The sequence below is a fragment of the Kryptolebias marmoratus genome, linkage group LG22 (genome assembly GCF_001649575.2).
Source record: "Kryptolebias marmoratus isolate JLee-2015 linkage group LG22, ASM164957v2, whole genome shotgun sequence".
Taxonomy (NCBI): domain Eukaryota; kingdom Metazoa; phylum Chordata; class Actinopteri; order Cyprinodontiformes; family Rivulidae; genus Kryptolebias; species Kryptolebias marmoratus.
Window position 1 is genome coordinate 10,506,530 of NC_051451.1, and position 16,454 is coordinate 10,522,983.

Below are 16,454 nucleotides of genomic sequence, written 5' to 3' on the forward strand. Positions count from 1 at the left end.
AAAGCCCGACCACCAGGCGCTCGCCAACGTGCCCCACCTCCAGGCCTGGCTCCAGAGTGGGGCCCCGGTGACCCGCGTCCGGGCGAGGGAACACTGTGTCCAATATTTATATTCATCATAAGGGGTCTTTGGGCTGCACTTCATCTGGCCCCTCACCTAGGACCTGTCTGCCTTGGGTGACCCTACTAGGGGCATGAAGCCCCTGACAGCATAGCTCCTAGGATCATTGGGACACTCAAACCCCTCCACCACGATAAGGTGGCAGCCCAGGGAGAGGTGACTATTTTCCCCCTGAGTAGTTTAAATCTAAAATAATGAAGACTTTTATGTTTTTGTCAAAGTGCATTATGAATCACAATGAACACTTTATTTAACCTAATTCCATTTTGTTGCCATTTTCACCTGTTTAGACATAATACTCAGCATTGGGATCATGTTTAATTACCATAAAACAGATAAAAATCTGATTACATATGAGTCATAAAATGCATTTACTACAAAGACTGTACATAGAGTGGCTTTGTCTCAGTGTTAAGGTTTCTTTCCAGTTGGATGATGTGGGGTTCAATCCCCAGCCCCTGCCGCATGTGGAACTGCCCTTAGGCAAGACACTGTCAGTTCACCCCAAGTTGCTGTGAACAGACTTGTAATTTCAGTTCCACAAAGTAAGCAATTTCCATTTGTGTGTGTGTTAATGTTTACAAGGCTGAATAAAAACTAGTCCACTGTTTTGCTTGTGTCATATTGTTTGTTAGGTCCTGCAACATTTGGCTCAGCTTTTTCCCACACAACTTTTACTTCTCTTACATTTTACAGAGGCTTAAAATTAAAATAAGTCAGCTGCTCTGAACACACATTAACCTCAGACCTTTTGGTTCAAGAACATTTGATGGCCTCATTCACATCCAAATATATCTCGGCTGTTCCTCTCTTTTACGAGCAGGGATTAAAAGATGTTGGCCGGAGATTCCAGTGCTTCCACCATGACCATTCTTCTGTGGCTCAACAACATGGGACTGTGAGGAAAGTGATAGAAGGCCACACACAGATGACACGTAAGTCTCACTTACCAAAGTATCCAGCTGACCCGCTACTAACAAACAGTAGGGACCTGTATTCTTCCATAACAGTAAATGCATTTTTTGGAATCTGAAAAGAGGTTTCTTCGTAAATTAAGCTAGCAAGTTAATCTCTCCTGCAAACAATCCCAGCCCTACAACTTTAAATAAAGCAACACGGGTATGGAAAATGAATTAATACAGTGATAAAACAGCTAAAACAGGATTCAAGGAACACAAAGAAAGAAAAGCTCTTTTTTTATTCCAACCATTTCCCTGAGTGGGTTTCTCTCTCTCTCACTCACTCAGCCATTAATATCAAAATCCAGCACCTGTTTTCCACGAACACAAGATGGGATAAACTTTCCCTGCCTGCAGCAGCTCGTGCTCACCAGAGGCACGGATCACTGTAGCTATTGTAACGTGACTGTATCTGCACGGCATATCCAATGGGTTAACACGTAGCCAGGTGCTGGATCAGGTTTTTCTCCAAATGTCAATCTGTGAACCCCCCCCCAACAGCTTCTGAGAAAAACACACCAAAACAAGCTTATTTCATGACGAAACCATGATGGAAATTAAAAGAAAATTGGGATATTATTCACTGTGGATCAAGCTAATGCACTTTTACAAGTATATTGTACAACAAACGAAGACAAAGCATGAATTCTAAACACAACAATAAACAATAACTTTTTTATGGGTGTAAAATAAATAATATCACACACATGTGTGAAAGTTAGTGTGTAGGGCAGGACCCTGCAATCTTTCCGTTCAAAGAAGTAATTTCTGCTGCCTTTGCCACTAAATAAAATTTGCCCAGAGGTGCAAAACGTACTTGAACGTCAAATAAAGATAGCACAACTCCTTAAATATTACATAAATACTTCACATAAAAAACCTAGAGTTTGTGACATTATGAAATTAATGATCTATAATAAACTGTTGACAATTATAGGCATTTTGACATGTTAGAACAAACAAAAAGATGAAAAGTAAATTAAAAACTAAACATGTTTTCTTATGTAGACCTCCTCTGGTGAAACATAAACACTGAACTATGCAGGCCTATATATATATTCCTATTTATGAAGTCTATAATATATTTAATTTCCCTTTGGGATTAATAAAGTATTTTTGAATTGAATTGAATTTGAATATAATAAATATCCCATTTTGAAATAATAGAGCATATAGTTACAGTGAAGATAAAAATGTTGTTGGATATTTAGTTGTAACTTAATAAATTTCCTCTCATAAAGGCAGACACTTAAAATTTTATTCAAAGTTTTCATCAAAGACAAACTGTTGTATCTAGTTCATATCAGAATGACTTGTCATATATTTTTATTATTTTTCTATCATGATTATAAATGTGAACATCATATCAGAGCCACTGCGGAGCTGCAGGTCGCAGACCTCCAGCGTAACTCTAAGTACACCAGCGAATGTTGGCACTGCCTTTAAACCCATCATTCCCTGGGACTGTAGCCCCAGCAGCAGCTTTTAGGTTCTGTTAGCTCCATATTTACTACAGAGAGGTTTTATTGCTGAGGTGGTGGGACTACTGTACTTCATCAAGTAGGGAATGTTTCAGTCTGACAGAAGGAAAAGACCAGAAACATCTCAAAGGTCTTTAAACGAGCTGTTCACCTACATCTCCGGGAGAAGGGAGAGTCTTTAGAGGGCAGTGTTTTTCATATTTTAGATAGAGAAGATTGCTGGTTTGAGAGGGGTGTGAAGGAAGCTGCATACGTCAAACAAGAAAGACCAAAATTACACAGAGGAGGTCTCAGGCTTCAACTTTCCAGATCATAGAACGCAGTGTTGAATCTGATCCCCAGACAGTTTCACTACAATTAACACCTTCATCCATGTGACCAGAACATCACTCATATGGACCAGGCCAAAAAAAGGATCCTAAGAGCCACTCAGGAAGGAGGGGAGAGAGAGTAATTTGCATGTGAGTTCAAATAACATAAACGGAGCAACTCACTGCAGGTTAAAAACTCTGAAGTTGGCCCTTTTGACTTTGTGTTGAGAAAATGCCTCGAGTCAGTAACGAAACATCCTAAAAATTCAAGAAAAAAAGTCCAGTTGCTCCTAAACAACACTCAAAGATCTGTTTGACTTTAAATGTTTAAGTTTATTTGAGTTAGAATATTTTTTTTGACAGTAAAGGGAAGGCTTGCACTTCCTAAGCACATCCTAGTCTTTCTACTGCAGGTTATTGAGGTTTTTTTTTCATATATCCATTCAGGCTCGTTTTTTTCTACACAAAGCAGAAAAACGAGTGAGTTTTGTGGCCATTACCCTCTGTTAGTTAATGATACTAACAAAATCTCAGAGCAAACAGTTTAGTGTCGTTCCTAACAATAAGTCAAACTTACACCATCTGTCATGGACGGGTACCCCTCCTTTATGCTCTGTTTAAAGTCCATATATGATACACCACATGTAAATATATAAGGCCAAAAAATATTTCCTGTTGTAAAAATGAGTTTTTCTTTCTTTTGCTGTCAAGGATTTGCTGGATCTCTTTATGTAAAGAACCCTGATGTTGTATGTAAATTTGCTCTCAAGTGAACTGAAATATAGTGAACAAAGTAATCAAAGAACTGTGAATTAATGCCAAAATTAATTTTAAAACCTTATTAATCAGTTGCTATTGATTTTAAAACCTGCAACCCCCTTGTTTCTTTATAAAATAACTATATTGTGATGTGCTCTCAGACTAATTCTCAGGGTAGAAAGTCAGCGGTATGTACATAAAAACACTGGCTCAGTCAGAGTCGAGCTCTGCAGGCTGTGAACGTCATCCTGGGTAAATAAGCAGCTTTACCAGAGAAACACCTTCAAGTCATCAATATCCTCTTATATAAATGTCAGCCCGGCTGTTTTATTTACAGGTATTTCCCACAATGGTGATTAGATTATCCTCTCAGCCTCCCTTCCTCACTTTGTTGCTAACCTCTCTCAGCCTTCCCTCATTCTGCCTTTACCTGCGCTCCATTAATCCTTCTATGCCCAGACTCAGAGCTATTTGATTTTTTTTTTTTTCTTTGCTTTGCTTCCTCTTCCTCCTCCATTCTTGATCAGTCCTTCCTTCCTCTCTGCTCCCCTGACTCTCTCCCGGTAAAGTGTCAATATTCTGCCTCTATAAAACAAGTCAATTTTCTGCTGGCTTGGCAGGAGAATAAATCTTCGAGCAATCTGAGAAGCCACATATATTTGTTTTGTGTGTGTGTGTGTGTGTTTTCCCATAAAAGCATAAATGGCTACCCATGTATGTATGCACACAAACAGCCATGTATTCTGTTTTTGTTATTGTTTGGAGGGTTTTATGAGTGTTGAGTTTATGAGTTTGAACATTGACAAGTTATCTGGATATCACACACAGATGGCGACACATCATACAGTGTGTATGCTGATAGGCTTGTGTGTGTAATCATCTTCAAATTGTGTGTAATCTCCTAAGACGCTTTTGCACATGGACATGGCAGGTTTTACTCTTGAGCAAACAACTGCACGCGCTCCTCCTCGGTGGAAGAGACGGTAGCAGGCGAGGTACGAGGGAATGAGGTCAAGTTTTAGAGATTGCTGATGAACGACTGTCTCCCCTACATCATACAGTGAGTCTGTTGTCTTCTGCAATGCTCAGATCAATCAGGTCTTCCAGAATTGGAGGCTCAGCTGTTCATTGAGACAAGTTACAGAAAGAATCCATTTTAACGAGATTTATTTCAGCCACTCTTGGCCATCAGAACTCTAAACCTCATCGCACTTTTTCCAATCCTGACAAAGGTTCATTTGCCTCTGACTTTAAAGCAGAGGTGTCTAACCCCTGGTCTTTAAGGCCACTATCCTGCATGTTTTCCTTGTTCCTCTGCTCCAACACACCTGATTCAGTGGTTAAATCACCTCTTCATGTTCTGCAGAAGCCTGTTAATCACCCATTGATTCAAATCAGGTGTGTTGGAGCAGAGAAACGAGTAAAACATGCAGGATAGCGGCCCTCGAGGACCAGGATTGGACACCCCTGCTCTATAGGTATAATTAAGCCTTAACTTAAATTAAAGTTTTGTCTTTCAGCTGGTTAATGTAGTAAGCTCTTAGCCTGATGGAACTGTTAAAAAGTATCAAACATTTCAGCAGAAAACCTCCTCAACTTCACAATTAAATCATTGCAATATCATCTGGTATTTGCAATATGAGCCTATTTTATCAAAGCAGATAGTTCTTCTTCTTCTTCTTCTCTTTTTTTATGGCGGTTGGCAAACAACTTATAGGTGCATTACTGCCACCTTCCAGATAGGAGTATGGATCAGACGCTTATCTACTATAATCTCCCCATCTTAGAAAACTAAAAGTATTGCTAAATACTACATCCCCAGATGATCTCTGAAATAACTCCCTTATATCTAATTTACTTTTATTCCTACTTAAATTTCTAATCAACACCTCTCTTTCTTTATTACATTCTAATATATGTTGTACTGTTTCTAATTTATCACAATAATTACAACAACCTGTATTATGTTTATTAATCATTTTAAGAGTACTATTTAATCCTGTATGACCAAATCTTATTCTGGATATAATATCTTCTTCTTTTTTATTCCAATTACCTTTCCTTAAATCCCCAACTTTTCTTTGGATACCATAATAAAACCTAGCATTTTCTTCTCTATCCCTCACAGCTGCATCTAATCACTTTTCTCATCCAGAAATGCCTGATATCTGACCATTGTCTTGTTTCAGATGTCCTTTTTTTTAACCTGTTATGCTCTTTTCTTTCCGTCGATTGGCTCAGACATCTGTGGCGCTTCTTCAAGAACTGGTTGCACTCAAGCCCCTTCAGTCACACCCTGTCCACCTACTCAAACAGACTGCTCAGCGTGCTTATGGTTCTGAGTCTTTTTGACAGATACAGGAACATGACCTTTCAGATCCCAGATCCTCCTTTAAATAGGTGCATTTAAAGTATAAATTTATTCCATCACCAGTCCTTCTTATATGGTCCTTTTCCTTCTGCAGAGCTTTATTTTATTTTAATTGGTATAATTGTACATGTTCTATAAACATTTAAAATGACATAAATAATTGCATTTTAAGTATATATTTGTTGCTACCAAACGCTCAAAAAGGCGTTTTGTCAATACAGTATGTTACAATTAGACTGGATCCTGTTGTGTTCATTTTCTTCATTGTAGCATTCGGTTTCTGATGAGTACTGAGGTGAAATGAGCACCTTTTGGTATTCTTGTTAAACAACATTGATTTGCTAAGATTTTTCTACAGAAGCTTTTTTTCTGAGGCTGCTAAACACTTAGCCTTTAATTAAACATTGATTTTCCTCCAGTACATTTCCCACTGACAAACGGCAACAACTTAAGCACCAACAATATTTGTTCTTATAAATGATCAGCAATTACTTGATAATTTTATCTATTTTTTTCAGATTATCTCTTGAATGATAATTTTCTTGAATATAACTTTCGTCGCTGAAGAGACCATCCTTGGGGCTCCGGTACTTGTTAATCAAGTCCAGAGCTCGGTCCAGCTTTTGTGCAGGGAGATGCTAGGAAAGATGCCCTGACTCAGCCGCTGCTTCCTCCGGACAGAGGAGGGACTTGGTGAGGTGTGCTGTTGCTGCTGCTGGTATCGGATATCTTTTCCAGGAGAACTGAAGCGATATGTTGTCACTGTACTTAACATAACACGTACAAAAGAAGCTGGCATTCCTTAAAGGAATCCATATCACCTGCCACCATTTCATGTCAAGGTTTTCAACAAAGAGCCCATACAACTTGTTAGTGCTCAAAGTATGTGTTGGGGATGAGTCTCAGCTTCTACCACACAGAATTAAAGCTCAGTGTTTATAAAATTGACTTAGTTGTAGTTTATGTGTTTGCTAAGGTTAGCTGTAGTGGCCATCGTTAATGGAGTTGACTTCAAAAGGTACGGTAGTTGTAGATGTACATTCAGTGATTAGTTTCTGAAAGTTTCATTAAATATCATCCAGTGGTTCAAAGATTTTTTTCGCTAAAAGACAGACAAAAACATGCATGCACACAAGCAATTACACGATCACCCATTGCCATTAAAGGTGGGTGGCCTTTGGACAATCCTGCTTTAAGCAGCTTGTAAATTTTGGCAGCTTTGGTCTGAAGAGGTCAGGTAAGTTTGTTGTAGTTTGTGATCCAACAAATTACCATTTTTTAATTTACCAGATCAAGAGACACAAAGTATCTCCTACACCTGAATCACCAGAGACACTGGGGGCTGAACTGTGATGATGACCCTGTCGGCGAGCGATGGTGGAAGATTGAGACGATTATAGATGTTTCCCATGACGTATTTATGAAATTTTGTGCACTTATGAATTCTCTCCCTGCTAGCAAGTAAGTGAGCTGGTGGGCAAAATCAGATCAATATTCAAAGGAAACAAAGTGAAGCTAAATTTGTGCCCTAAACCAAAACTAACAGCAATGTCAGCACTAGTACAGGGCAGAAACTCTGGTGAGACGGGAACAAAACAGATCATGCAGCTGTAGACACCGGATGTTTTAAAAGTGCCTTTTCCAGCATCATATTTTAAACACATTCATCGCTACAGCGTTCTGAGTTTCAGGTCAAAAGCAGTTCATAAATAAACCATTTGCCTGCCTCTCGGAGCTCTACACAAATCAAAAAGGGGAAACGTGGCACAGGGAAATTGAAGTATCACGTTTTTGGCATCAAAGCGGCGATTTGTCACAGTCTGCAGCTGGGCGGTGGGGAGAACAGGGCGGCACCAAACGCTGTTATTGAACGCAGTCTATTGTCATCAATCACTTGTAATGAATAAATCAATTTAGTCACGGTCCGGAGTCAGTAAAGAGATCAGTTTGCTCGAGTGAGGCTGCGAACGTGGCTTTACGCTGCTCTTCGGGCAGGGATAGTGGAAGCTCTGAACACCTCCACGGACTTCCAGTTCGGTTTTTGTGAGATCGCAGCAAATGTAATCACTAAAATGTAAAATAAATAAAAATCAAAACAGGGAAAACCAAATAAAATAGGACTTATGGCTCCTGACAAAGGAGTTCAACACAAAAACATTCAGGGTTAAACAGAAACACAGAATACAAATTTGATGGAAAATGGCATCAGAAAGCAGTAAAATGGACACAATCGAACCATGAGACCCTCCTGTCACCAGTCTGATGACGCTCTGAGAAATTCTCCTGTTTTCTGCTCAGAACAGCAGCATCTTACACAAGAAAACTGGTCATGACAGACTGAATTGTTTCACAAAATGTTCTGTTGTTTGTACCTTTGCTGTGGAAATCCATGCGTAACACTGACAGTCAAAAACATAAACTAAAATCCCTTTTCCCAGAGTTAAATTAAATTTGCCAAGGTGTGGATGTGCTCATTTCGTTGGTTAATCACTGTCCAAACAATAAGCTTCAATGATCTGTCTCAGAACAAGGAAGCAAAAGAGGGGTGCAACATGTCTCCCTGTCCGTTTCCATGTCTTACTACAAAGTCCAAATTCAGTCTGTACAGTCACAGGGAATATTTCACAGAAGAAATTATACATAAATGTACTTTTGCTTAGCTTTTAGGTTTATTCAAATTTTTTTGTTTGTTTTCAGTAAAAACTAGTGGTTATGAATGGGTGAACGCTATAAAATCTCTAACTGGTCATTAGGAAAAATTCAGTCCATTTGTCAAATCAAGCAGAAAACAGATTTTATATTTTGTTGTATTAAAAGAATAAAGGGAAAAAAGCATTCCAACTTTCTTTTTTTTTTGAAGATGAGGTTTTTGTGCAGTTCATACAGAACTGATTGTAAAATGTGTTTTCTGTCAAAAAGAAAAGTTCAAACGAACTAATGAATGCAACATTTAATATAAGATTTAATCTTGGGTCATTGTGATGACTTCTTTGCTCTTTTTCATTTGGTCATAGGAAAAGAAAAGTATATCCTAGAGTTTTGCGAATCTTGACTGTACTTTTTATTCATCCACACAGTTAATTTTGCACAGAGCTGATAGGAGCTGTGAACTGGAACAAGTCAGTCTTGATTACTTTTTGAAATTAAGCTCATCTATTTTTTTAAGGGGAAACCTGTTTGTTATTTTCATACATTTGCTCATCTGTTCCATAAATGTCTCAGGTTGGCACCTTTGGAAGAATGAAGTTACAACCAACTTGGAAAAGTGAATATTTCTTTTTTTATTGTATTTTTTTTAAAGAATGGGTGTGAAATAAAGCCAGCACATCCATCAATGTTGAGCTCCCTGATGAAGACTGAAAACAGGAGGGTGAAGGCAGGAGGCCTGCTTTGAAAGGATCCGAGACGAGGCATGTAATCAGATGTCACGGTTTGACCGAAGCAGGGAGTAAAATCTGAAATAAAAGTGTCTGTGGACGGGTCAGAGTTCCCGGGCCTAGCAGAACATTTAAAGACTTTCTTCTTGAATGTTAGATTTTTTTGTTGTTTCTAATTGAGAACTGTTCCCATTTTTGATATAATTGCTATGTTTTTTATATATATAAGTGGTGTTTCATCAAAATTTTGGGATTTGTCCCAAAAGTAGAAAGCTGTATAAAAATAGGGGGGAAAAAACACATTTTTATTTCCTTTATACAGTATTTGTGAAGCAAAAAAAGTTTGAAACAAACAAAAAAAAGCTCTTCACATCATCAGTGTGTGAAAGAGTCTTTTTTGTTTTGTTTTGTTTTTTAAATGAAGTTGAATAAAATTGAAGAGAACAGCTGCAAAGTGCTGTATTAATGTCAGTAACAGTTAGTTGAACAGATGTTTGCAGTATTACATTCAGTGAGGCGGTGCAGACATTTGGGTCTGTTTTCATGCTGAGATGCCACATTATTATTATTATTATTATTATTATTATTAATAATAATAATAATAATTATTATTATTATTATTATTATTATTAATAATAATAATAATAATAATAATAATAATAATAATAATAATAATAATAAAACATTTTATATTAACTAAATTGGCCCAAACACCTTCATGTAGCTTTGTTAAACAATCTGATTTAGGAATATAACCACTATCCTCTTTTTATGCCATTTATAATATTTAAAAAAATGTTATTTCAAAAAGAAGTCTTCAGTTTTATGTAATGAACAAAATACATGTCCATCATGTGTCCAACGTGGACATGTTGGAGACAAAAACAACGATAAATACATTCAGCATTCAACAGTTCCAGTTATTAACTTTGAAATGTTTCGATCCTTGTCTGTATGTTTAAAGTTTGACCACAGAAGCACATCATTTCAGTGTTAGAACGAACATTATTTAAAGATTAAAAATGGGTTTAATTCATAAACTAACATATTTGAGCCTACGTCTGCATTTATAAGAGTGAAAGTAAAAGAATTCAACATGTCAAATGTAACTTTATTTTTTGGTTCAACTCTGCAGAAATCTGCACTTCGATGTCGTCGACTTTTGGCTCCTGAGGTCCAACGTGAACATGCTTCTGTGTTGGTGAGGATTCTCATCTGTTCTTCTGAAGTTTAGCTCAGGGGCAGATGAAAGCAGAAATTCGAATGAACTTTGGAAATCAGAGCCACGCTGAAACAAGAATCCAACCCCGCTCAGATTTGTCGAGGCCCCGAAGTCATAAAACTGTTACCGGTCGACAAACGCATGGAGAACTTCAGTTTTCTTCTCTTGTTTCACAGAGGCTGTAAACTGTAACACGATATGAAAGAGAACTTCTTTATAGCAGCTGATTTTAGTTTCATTTCATTGCATCACACTGTCTTTTTGTCTGTGGACTTTTAGAGTAAAGTGTTTGCCATCACTGATAGGTTTGACTTCTGACCTTTCTGTGTTTTCCCCTTCTCTTCGTCTTTTTTTTTTTTTTTTTGCTGATTTCAAATGCTTTAAACTGAACTCAGATGAAACTGTACTCGCTGTATTTGCAGAAATATTAAGAAAAAAACAAAACTTTTTGAATCTTGAAAAGTAAACAAGCCCCAACTTAAACAGTCATGCTCACTAACAAAAGTCCCTCTTAGCAGGATTTGTATGAGAATAGTAAAGGTTTGAAAGATGGAACCACCAAGAACTGTGAACCTGATTTTTGTTGTTGTTTTTAAGCAGCGGTGTCCAATCCTGGTCCTCGAGGGCCACCATCCTGCATGTTTTACTTGTTTCTCTGCTCCAACACACCTGATTTAAATCAATTGGTGATTAACAGGCTTCTGCAGAACATGAAGAGGTGATTTAACCGCTGAATCAGGTGGGTTGGAGCAGGGAAATAAGGAAAACATGCAGGATAGTGGCCCTCGAGGACCAGGGTTGGACACCCCCGTTTTAAAGAAAAGCAGCCTGGAGTGTTTCCAGGAACCAAACACTGAAGCTCCTTTGCCTAAATGAAGTATCTAGCAGGGCTGAGCTTGAGACAAAATTGTGAGAAAACAACCAAATTTTCGGCTAAAAATGATGCAACACGTTCGCGCAAACCTGCACCAAATCTATCTCAGGTTGGCATACATAACAACAACAACTGCAGCTCTGGTGCTCGAAGACTGCTCAAACTAAACTGCGATGGGTTTGAGACAGCCGGCGACAAGCGTGCAACAAACATTTGCAAGGGTTCTTGAGTTTCTATCAGGTGTGGGGGGAGAAGGAGGCAAACCCAGAGCGCAGACTCATCTTAAAAAAAAACTAATTTATTAAATAAAAGTGAGCAAAAACAAAAAGCTGTGGAGGCAGCAATACAAAACATAAACTAACTCCAAAGAGCAAAGCCAAGAGCAAGACAACTATGACACAACAAAACAACAAACAAACGAGGAAGTGGAGGAGATGACCAGGTTTTGAAGACAGAGGATGATTATGGGAAGTGGGGCACAGGTGAGTGATTACAAGGTGGAGATGAGCGTGGCAGGTAAACAAGTGCTGACTGAGGACAAGTGGAAAATGACAAGAAACAAAGTCACAAAGAACAAGGACTAAACAAAACCCAGACAACTAAATGATAAAATGAAAGAAACAATAACCCCAAAGGAAACTCAAAGAACAAACCAAACAAAACCATTGAATCCTGACAGTTTCTCGCTGTCGTGACACAGGATTTTTGAATCAAAGAACTTGAACGACAAATCTTGTCTCAAAATTGTCGCAGAGTCTCAAACCTGGAACCTTTCTCAGTTCAGCTTCAGCATTTTTTGGTCAACTTGTGAACTTTGGCCCAAACCTTGCCATAAACGGTGCAACTGTGTCCTACAGGGCGACTCTAAGTGAAAGTTTGAAGACTTTATTGCAATTTTGTGTCTCCAACTAGTTGCAATCCAATGAGATAAAAGCTTCAACATTTAGACAACTCTTATTAAAAACTTTCACTTAAATACTTCAAGATCATGTAGGAACCTTTCTAAGTAAAAGGAAAAAAAAAAGACAATTTCTGTCTTTGCTCCGATTTCCTGGCAGCAACAAGAAATGGCCCAGAGCTAAATGTTTGGTGTTTATTGTTTCTGAGAGTCTGTTTTTTGTAATTCAAGGAAACTGAGTGTTTATTTTATTCTACTAATTTATTTCTTCATTAGCGCGGGCTGGCTCGTGCCAAGCGTGCCAATAAGGGCTCTGGCACGCGGATTATTGGCCTGTTTCTTGTAGTATTTTCTCATTGGACGCCTTGCCCTGTGATCTCACGCCGTGTGTTTGACAAACACACCTTCCACGCACACTCCCCACCTCACTCCCAAGGCGCGCGCGCAGGAGCGCGGAGCGAGACAGACGGAGAGGGAGGGGGGAAAAGCGAGGCTCCGATTACCTTCCAGATAAGAAGGAGTTGTCGGTCGGAAGGTGCTGCTGTCGGCGCATCACCGTGCACCGGATGGGGTCCACTCGCGTCTCGCTGCGCGTCACCAGGCGTGGATCCAGAGCAGCCCCGCGGCCGGCATGCGGTTGCAGACCCACCTGTGACCCGAGCTGCCCCGCCTTGAGCTGTCCGCTCTGAAGAGACGCCGCAGGACGGGTGAGGAGGAGTCGCCATGAGCTCCAAGGCCGAGGCCAAAGGCCCGCCGGTGGCCGGCGTGGAGAGGAGGCGCAGCCCGCTGGATCAGCTCCCACCTCCGGCCAACTCCAACAAGCCGCTGACGCCGTTCAGCATCGAGGACATCCTCAACAAGCCGTGCGTGAAGAGGAGCCACCCGGCCCCCCACGGAGAGAACGCCCCGTCCGGGGGCCACAGCCCCACCGGCCGGGAGCTGCTGGGTCAGAGCTCCCCGCTGTGCGCGCTGGAGGAGCTGGCCAGCAAGACCTTCAGAGGGCTGGAGGTCAGCGTCCTGCAGGCTGCAGAGGGTACATTTTTATATGAAACACCCGAAAATTGGGCTTATTGCACCTAGTTGTTTCTATCACTAACTGACAGGAAAAGCCATTATTGCTCTGTTAAAAATTTGTTTGTTTTTTTAAAAGCATTTATTAGATGCTTCAGAGGTGACATAAATTTCCAAATTCTTGTTCCAGACCAGAGCAGCAGTGCTTTATTTATTAAAGGAATAATAAGAAGAAGTGCAGCACTGTTTTCATAACTGTAATGAAGTTTTAAATATATAATTATGTAGATCGAATATTTTAAAGTTCAAAATATAATCTAAACAAACACAGAAAATAATGGAACATCGTTCAGAGTTTACACGAATTAACTCTAAATCAGACACGTGCTAGATTATTCCACAGGTTAATTCAAATAAATATATTGATTTAAACTGATGGATGATAAATAATATAACTGCAGGACTTCAAGTGTATAAATATGTGCTTGTTTTGTTTGCTTTGCTGGCTATTTTTTTAACTAAGTGTGAAATGTGTGAAGCTGAATATTGTAATATAAGCTTTATTTGTTTTTATGCAAATATATTAAAATGACACAAATTGGGATACATTTAAGAGGAGATAAACAACAGAGAATTCGGATTTTTTTAATTAAATAAATAAATAAAAGCTCCTTAAGTTTATGTATTTATAGAACTTTGCAACACAACAAATAAACCGTAGCTGTTAAACTGACATTTTAAACAAACTGGTGTTAATAAAATTATACTAAAACCACGTTTGGATTAAAATAAATAACATTTTCGGCTGTTTTTTTTTTCTTAGGATTTAACGCTGTTAATGACCTAAAAAAAATAATAATTTTACAGTGAAGGTGCGACTAGCTTTTGCACCAAAACCCCCTCCCTGGGGTTAGAAGCCAGAGGGCCCGAGTTCAGGTTTTAATAACCGGAAACACCGAGGAGCTGCACACATCGGCTCAGCAGCAGGAATTTCAAATCTACTCAAAAAACAAAAGCAGCGAAGGCGCATTCAGAGCCATTCATTATAAAGATAATAAACTCATTCGTCATGTAAAATGTGATTTCCTGCCGTGGAACGCATCTTGTTTGGTGACAGGATAGATAAGTAAAGTATCAATGCCGTTCGTTCATTCATTAATCTGCTGTTGTCTCGCTCAGATGCGTAAAAGACACATTTTGATTCACTGCTGGTAAATGTGTTTCTTCATTCCCTCCACTCTGCTGCCGGTAAGCCTGTGTCTGCTCTGCGCTCTCAGGCCGGGACGGAGCGGCGCTCTTCGGTCAGAGGAACGCGCCCAAGAAGCGGCGCAAGTCGCGCACGGCCTTCACCAACCACCAGATCTACGAGCTGGAGAAGCGCTTCCTGTACCAGAAGTACCTGAGCCCGGCCGACCGGGACCAGATCGCCCAGCAGCTGGGCCTGACCAACGCGCAGGTCATCACCTGGTTCCAGAACCGGCGCGCCAAGCTGAAGCGGGACCTGGAGGAGATGAAGGCGGACGTGGAGTCCGCGCGCGCCGTGGGGGCCGTGGCCTTCGAGAAGCTCTCCAAGCTCGCCGAGCTGGAGAAGTGCGCGGCGGCGGGCGGGTTCGCGCCGAGCCGCGCCGAGCCCGACCGGGCGTCCGAGTCCGGGCAGCGCGACGGGCCTCCTTCGCCCGCGGGAGGACTGAGCAGCAGGTGCTGCTCCGAGGAGGAGGAAGAGGAGGAGGAGGAGGAGGAGATCGACGTGGACGACTGAGAGTCCCAGCCCAACAAAACAAACAAACAAAAAAAGACAAACTAAACTAAAAGTCTCAGTCAGAACCAAACCCAGCATGTTGATCACGTGCTGCCAAGTTCACAGAGAAACATCCAGAGGAGAAATGGGAGCATAAAACCCTTTAAAGGTGCTCACTACAAACTGTGAAACCAGACATGACAAAAGGTGATCCAGAACTGTATCAAACGATGCCATTTGAAAGACTTTACCAGTAGCTTTTCAGATGAAATGCAGGTACGCAGTCGATGTAAACAAAGCATGGCTGGCCGTATATATATATATACAGTCTGCGTGGGTTAGCAAATGTGGCTGAATCAGACAAGCCTTGAATCCCGGAGAGGATGTATAGATGGAAGTATGTGACTGAATCTGCTACTGAACCCGAAAGAAAAGAAAAAAGAACGAGTGGGATCAAGCAGGGCGGTGGAGCCATTTTTTTTTTTTTTTCGCTAGAACGGTAAGTTTACTGTTTTAACCTAACCTAGCTTTTTGTTACTTTACTCAATCAGAGTGGAAATACAAGAAATCATTTTCAGTCACTTTAGCTGTTTCAGGAGTGTTATTCGGCAGCCATTTTAGTTCCAAAATCTTAATTTAGTTTCTCATTAATATGAGAAAAGAAACTGGATTTTGTTTCACTTTATGAATTCTCAGCATTTTTCACAACGTTGCAATGAGTACCTTTAAATGGTTTTTGGCTAAGTCTTTTATAAGTTCAAGAAGAATGGGTGTGTTTTTTTTTTCTTTTTTCTATTCTGAGATGATAATCAGTCACGGTTTGATATATTTATAACACTTTGTACTCTTTAAGTGCCTTCAGAGTGGGCTGCTCGTGTAGAAAGTGTAAAGCCTTGATAATGTCAAATAAAAACAACAACAACAAAAAAAATACATTTAAAGAATTTAAACCCAGTGCTTTTGATTGAATCGTGTTTCTGTTTGAATGTTCCAGTCGCTGCCTTCGTTCTGAGAACCCTTTCTGCACGTCTGCGCATGCGTGCGTATCCCAGGGCCGAGTCCTCCGGCGCCTCTTTGCGCACAAAGGGGGGCCCGCAGGCAGCGCGTCGGGGTCCATATGGTTCCGAAATGGTCCTCTTCAATTACGAGACACTTTGATGGATTAACTTAACCTGTCTTTTTGGACAATTAGACCTTTTGTGTGTGTGTGTGTGTGTGTGTGTGCGGCGCTCGGTGCAGCCGCGTTCGCAGTCGTGGCCCCGCTGACTCGGAACACGACCATGAATATGAATGGGTCTCAGCGGGTCGTCGGAGCTCCTGGCCTCCTCTGAGC

General features: G+C 40.2%; 1 protein-coding gene across 2 annotated transcripts; it reads left to right on the forward strand.

Annotated features, from left to right (window-relative positions):
* Positions 1–12,799: 12,799 nt before the first annotated feature.
* Positions 12,800–16,071, forward strand: lbx1a (ladybird homeobox 1a). 2 transcript variants are annotated; one of them, XM_025007104.2, is made up of 2 exons: positions 12,800–13,405; positions 14,637–16,071. In XM_025007104.2, exons 1-2 carry the CDS (start codon positions 13,096–13,098, stop codon positions 15,140–15,142), a joined length of 816 nt encoding a protein of 271 aa, XP_024862872.1. In that variant the 5' UTR covers positions 12,800–13,095; the 3' UTR covers positions 15,143–16,071. The 2 variants fall into 2 exon arrangements, with proteins under 2 accessions (XP_024862872.1, XP_017277142.1); XM_017421653.3 differs by having other exon boundaries at positions 14,661–16,071.
* The last annotated feature ends 383 nt before the right edge of the window (positions 16,072–16,454 follow it).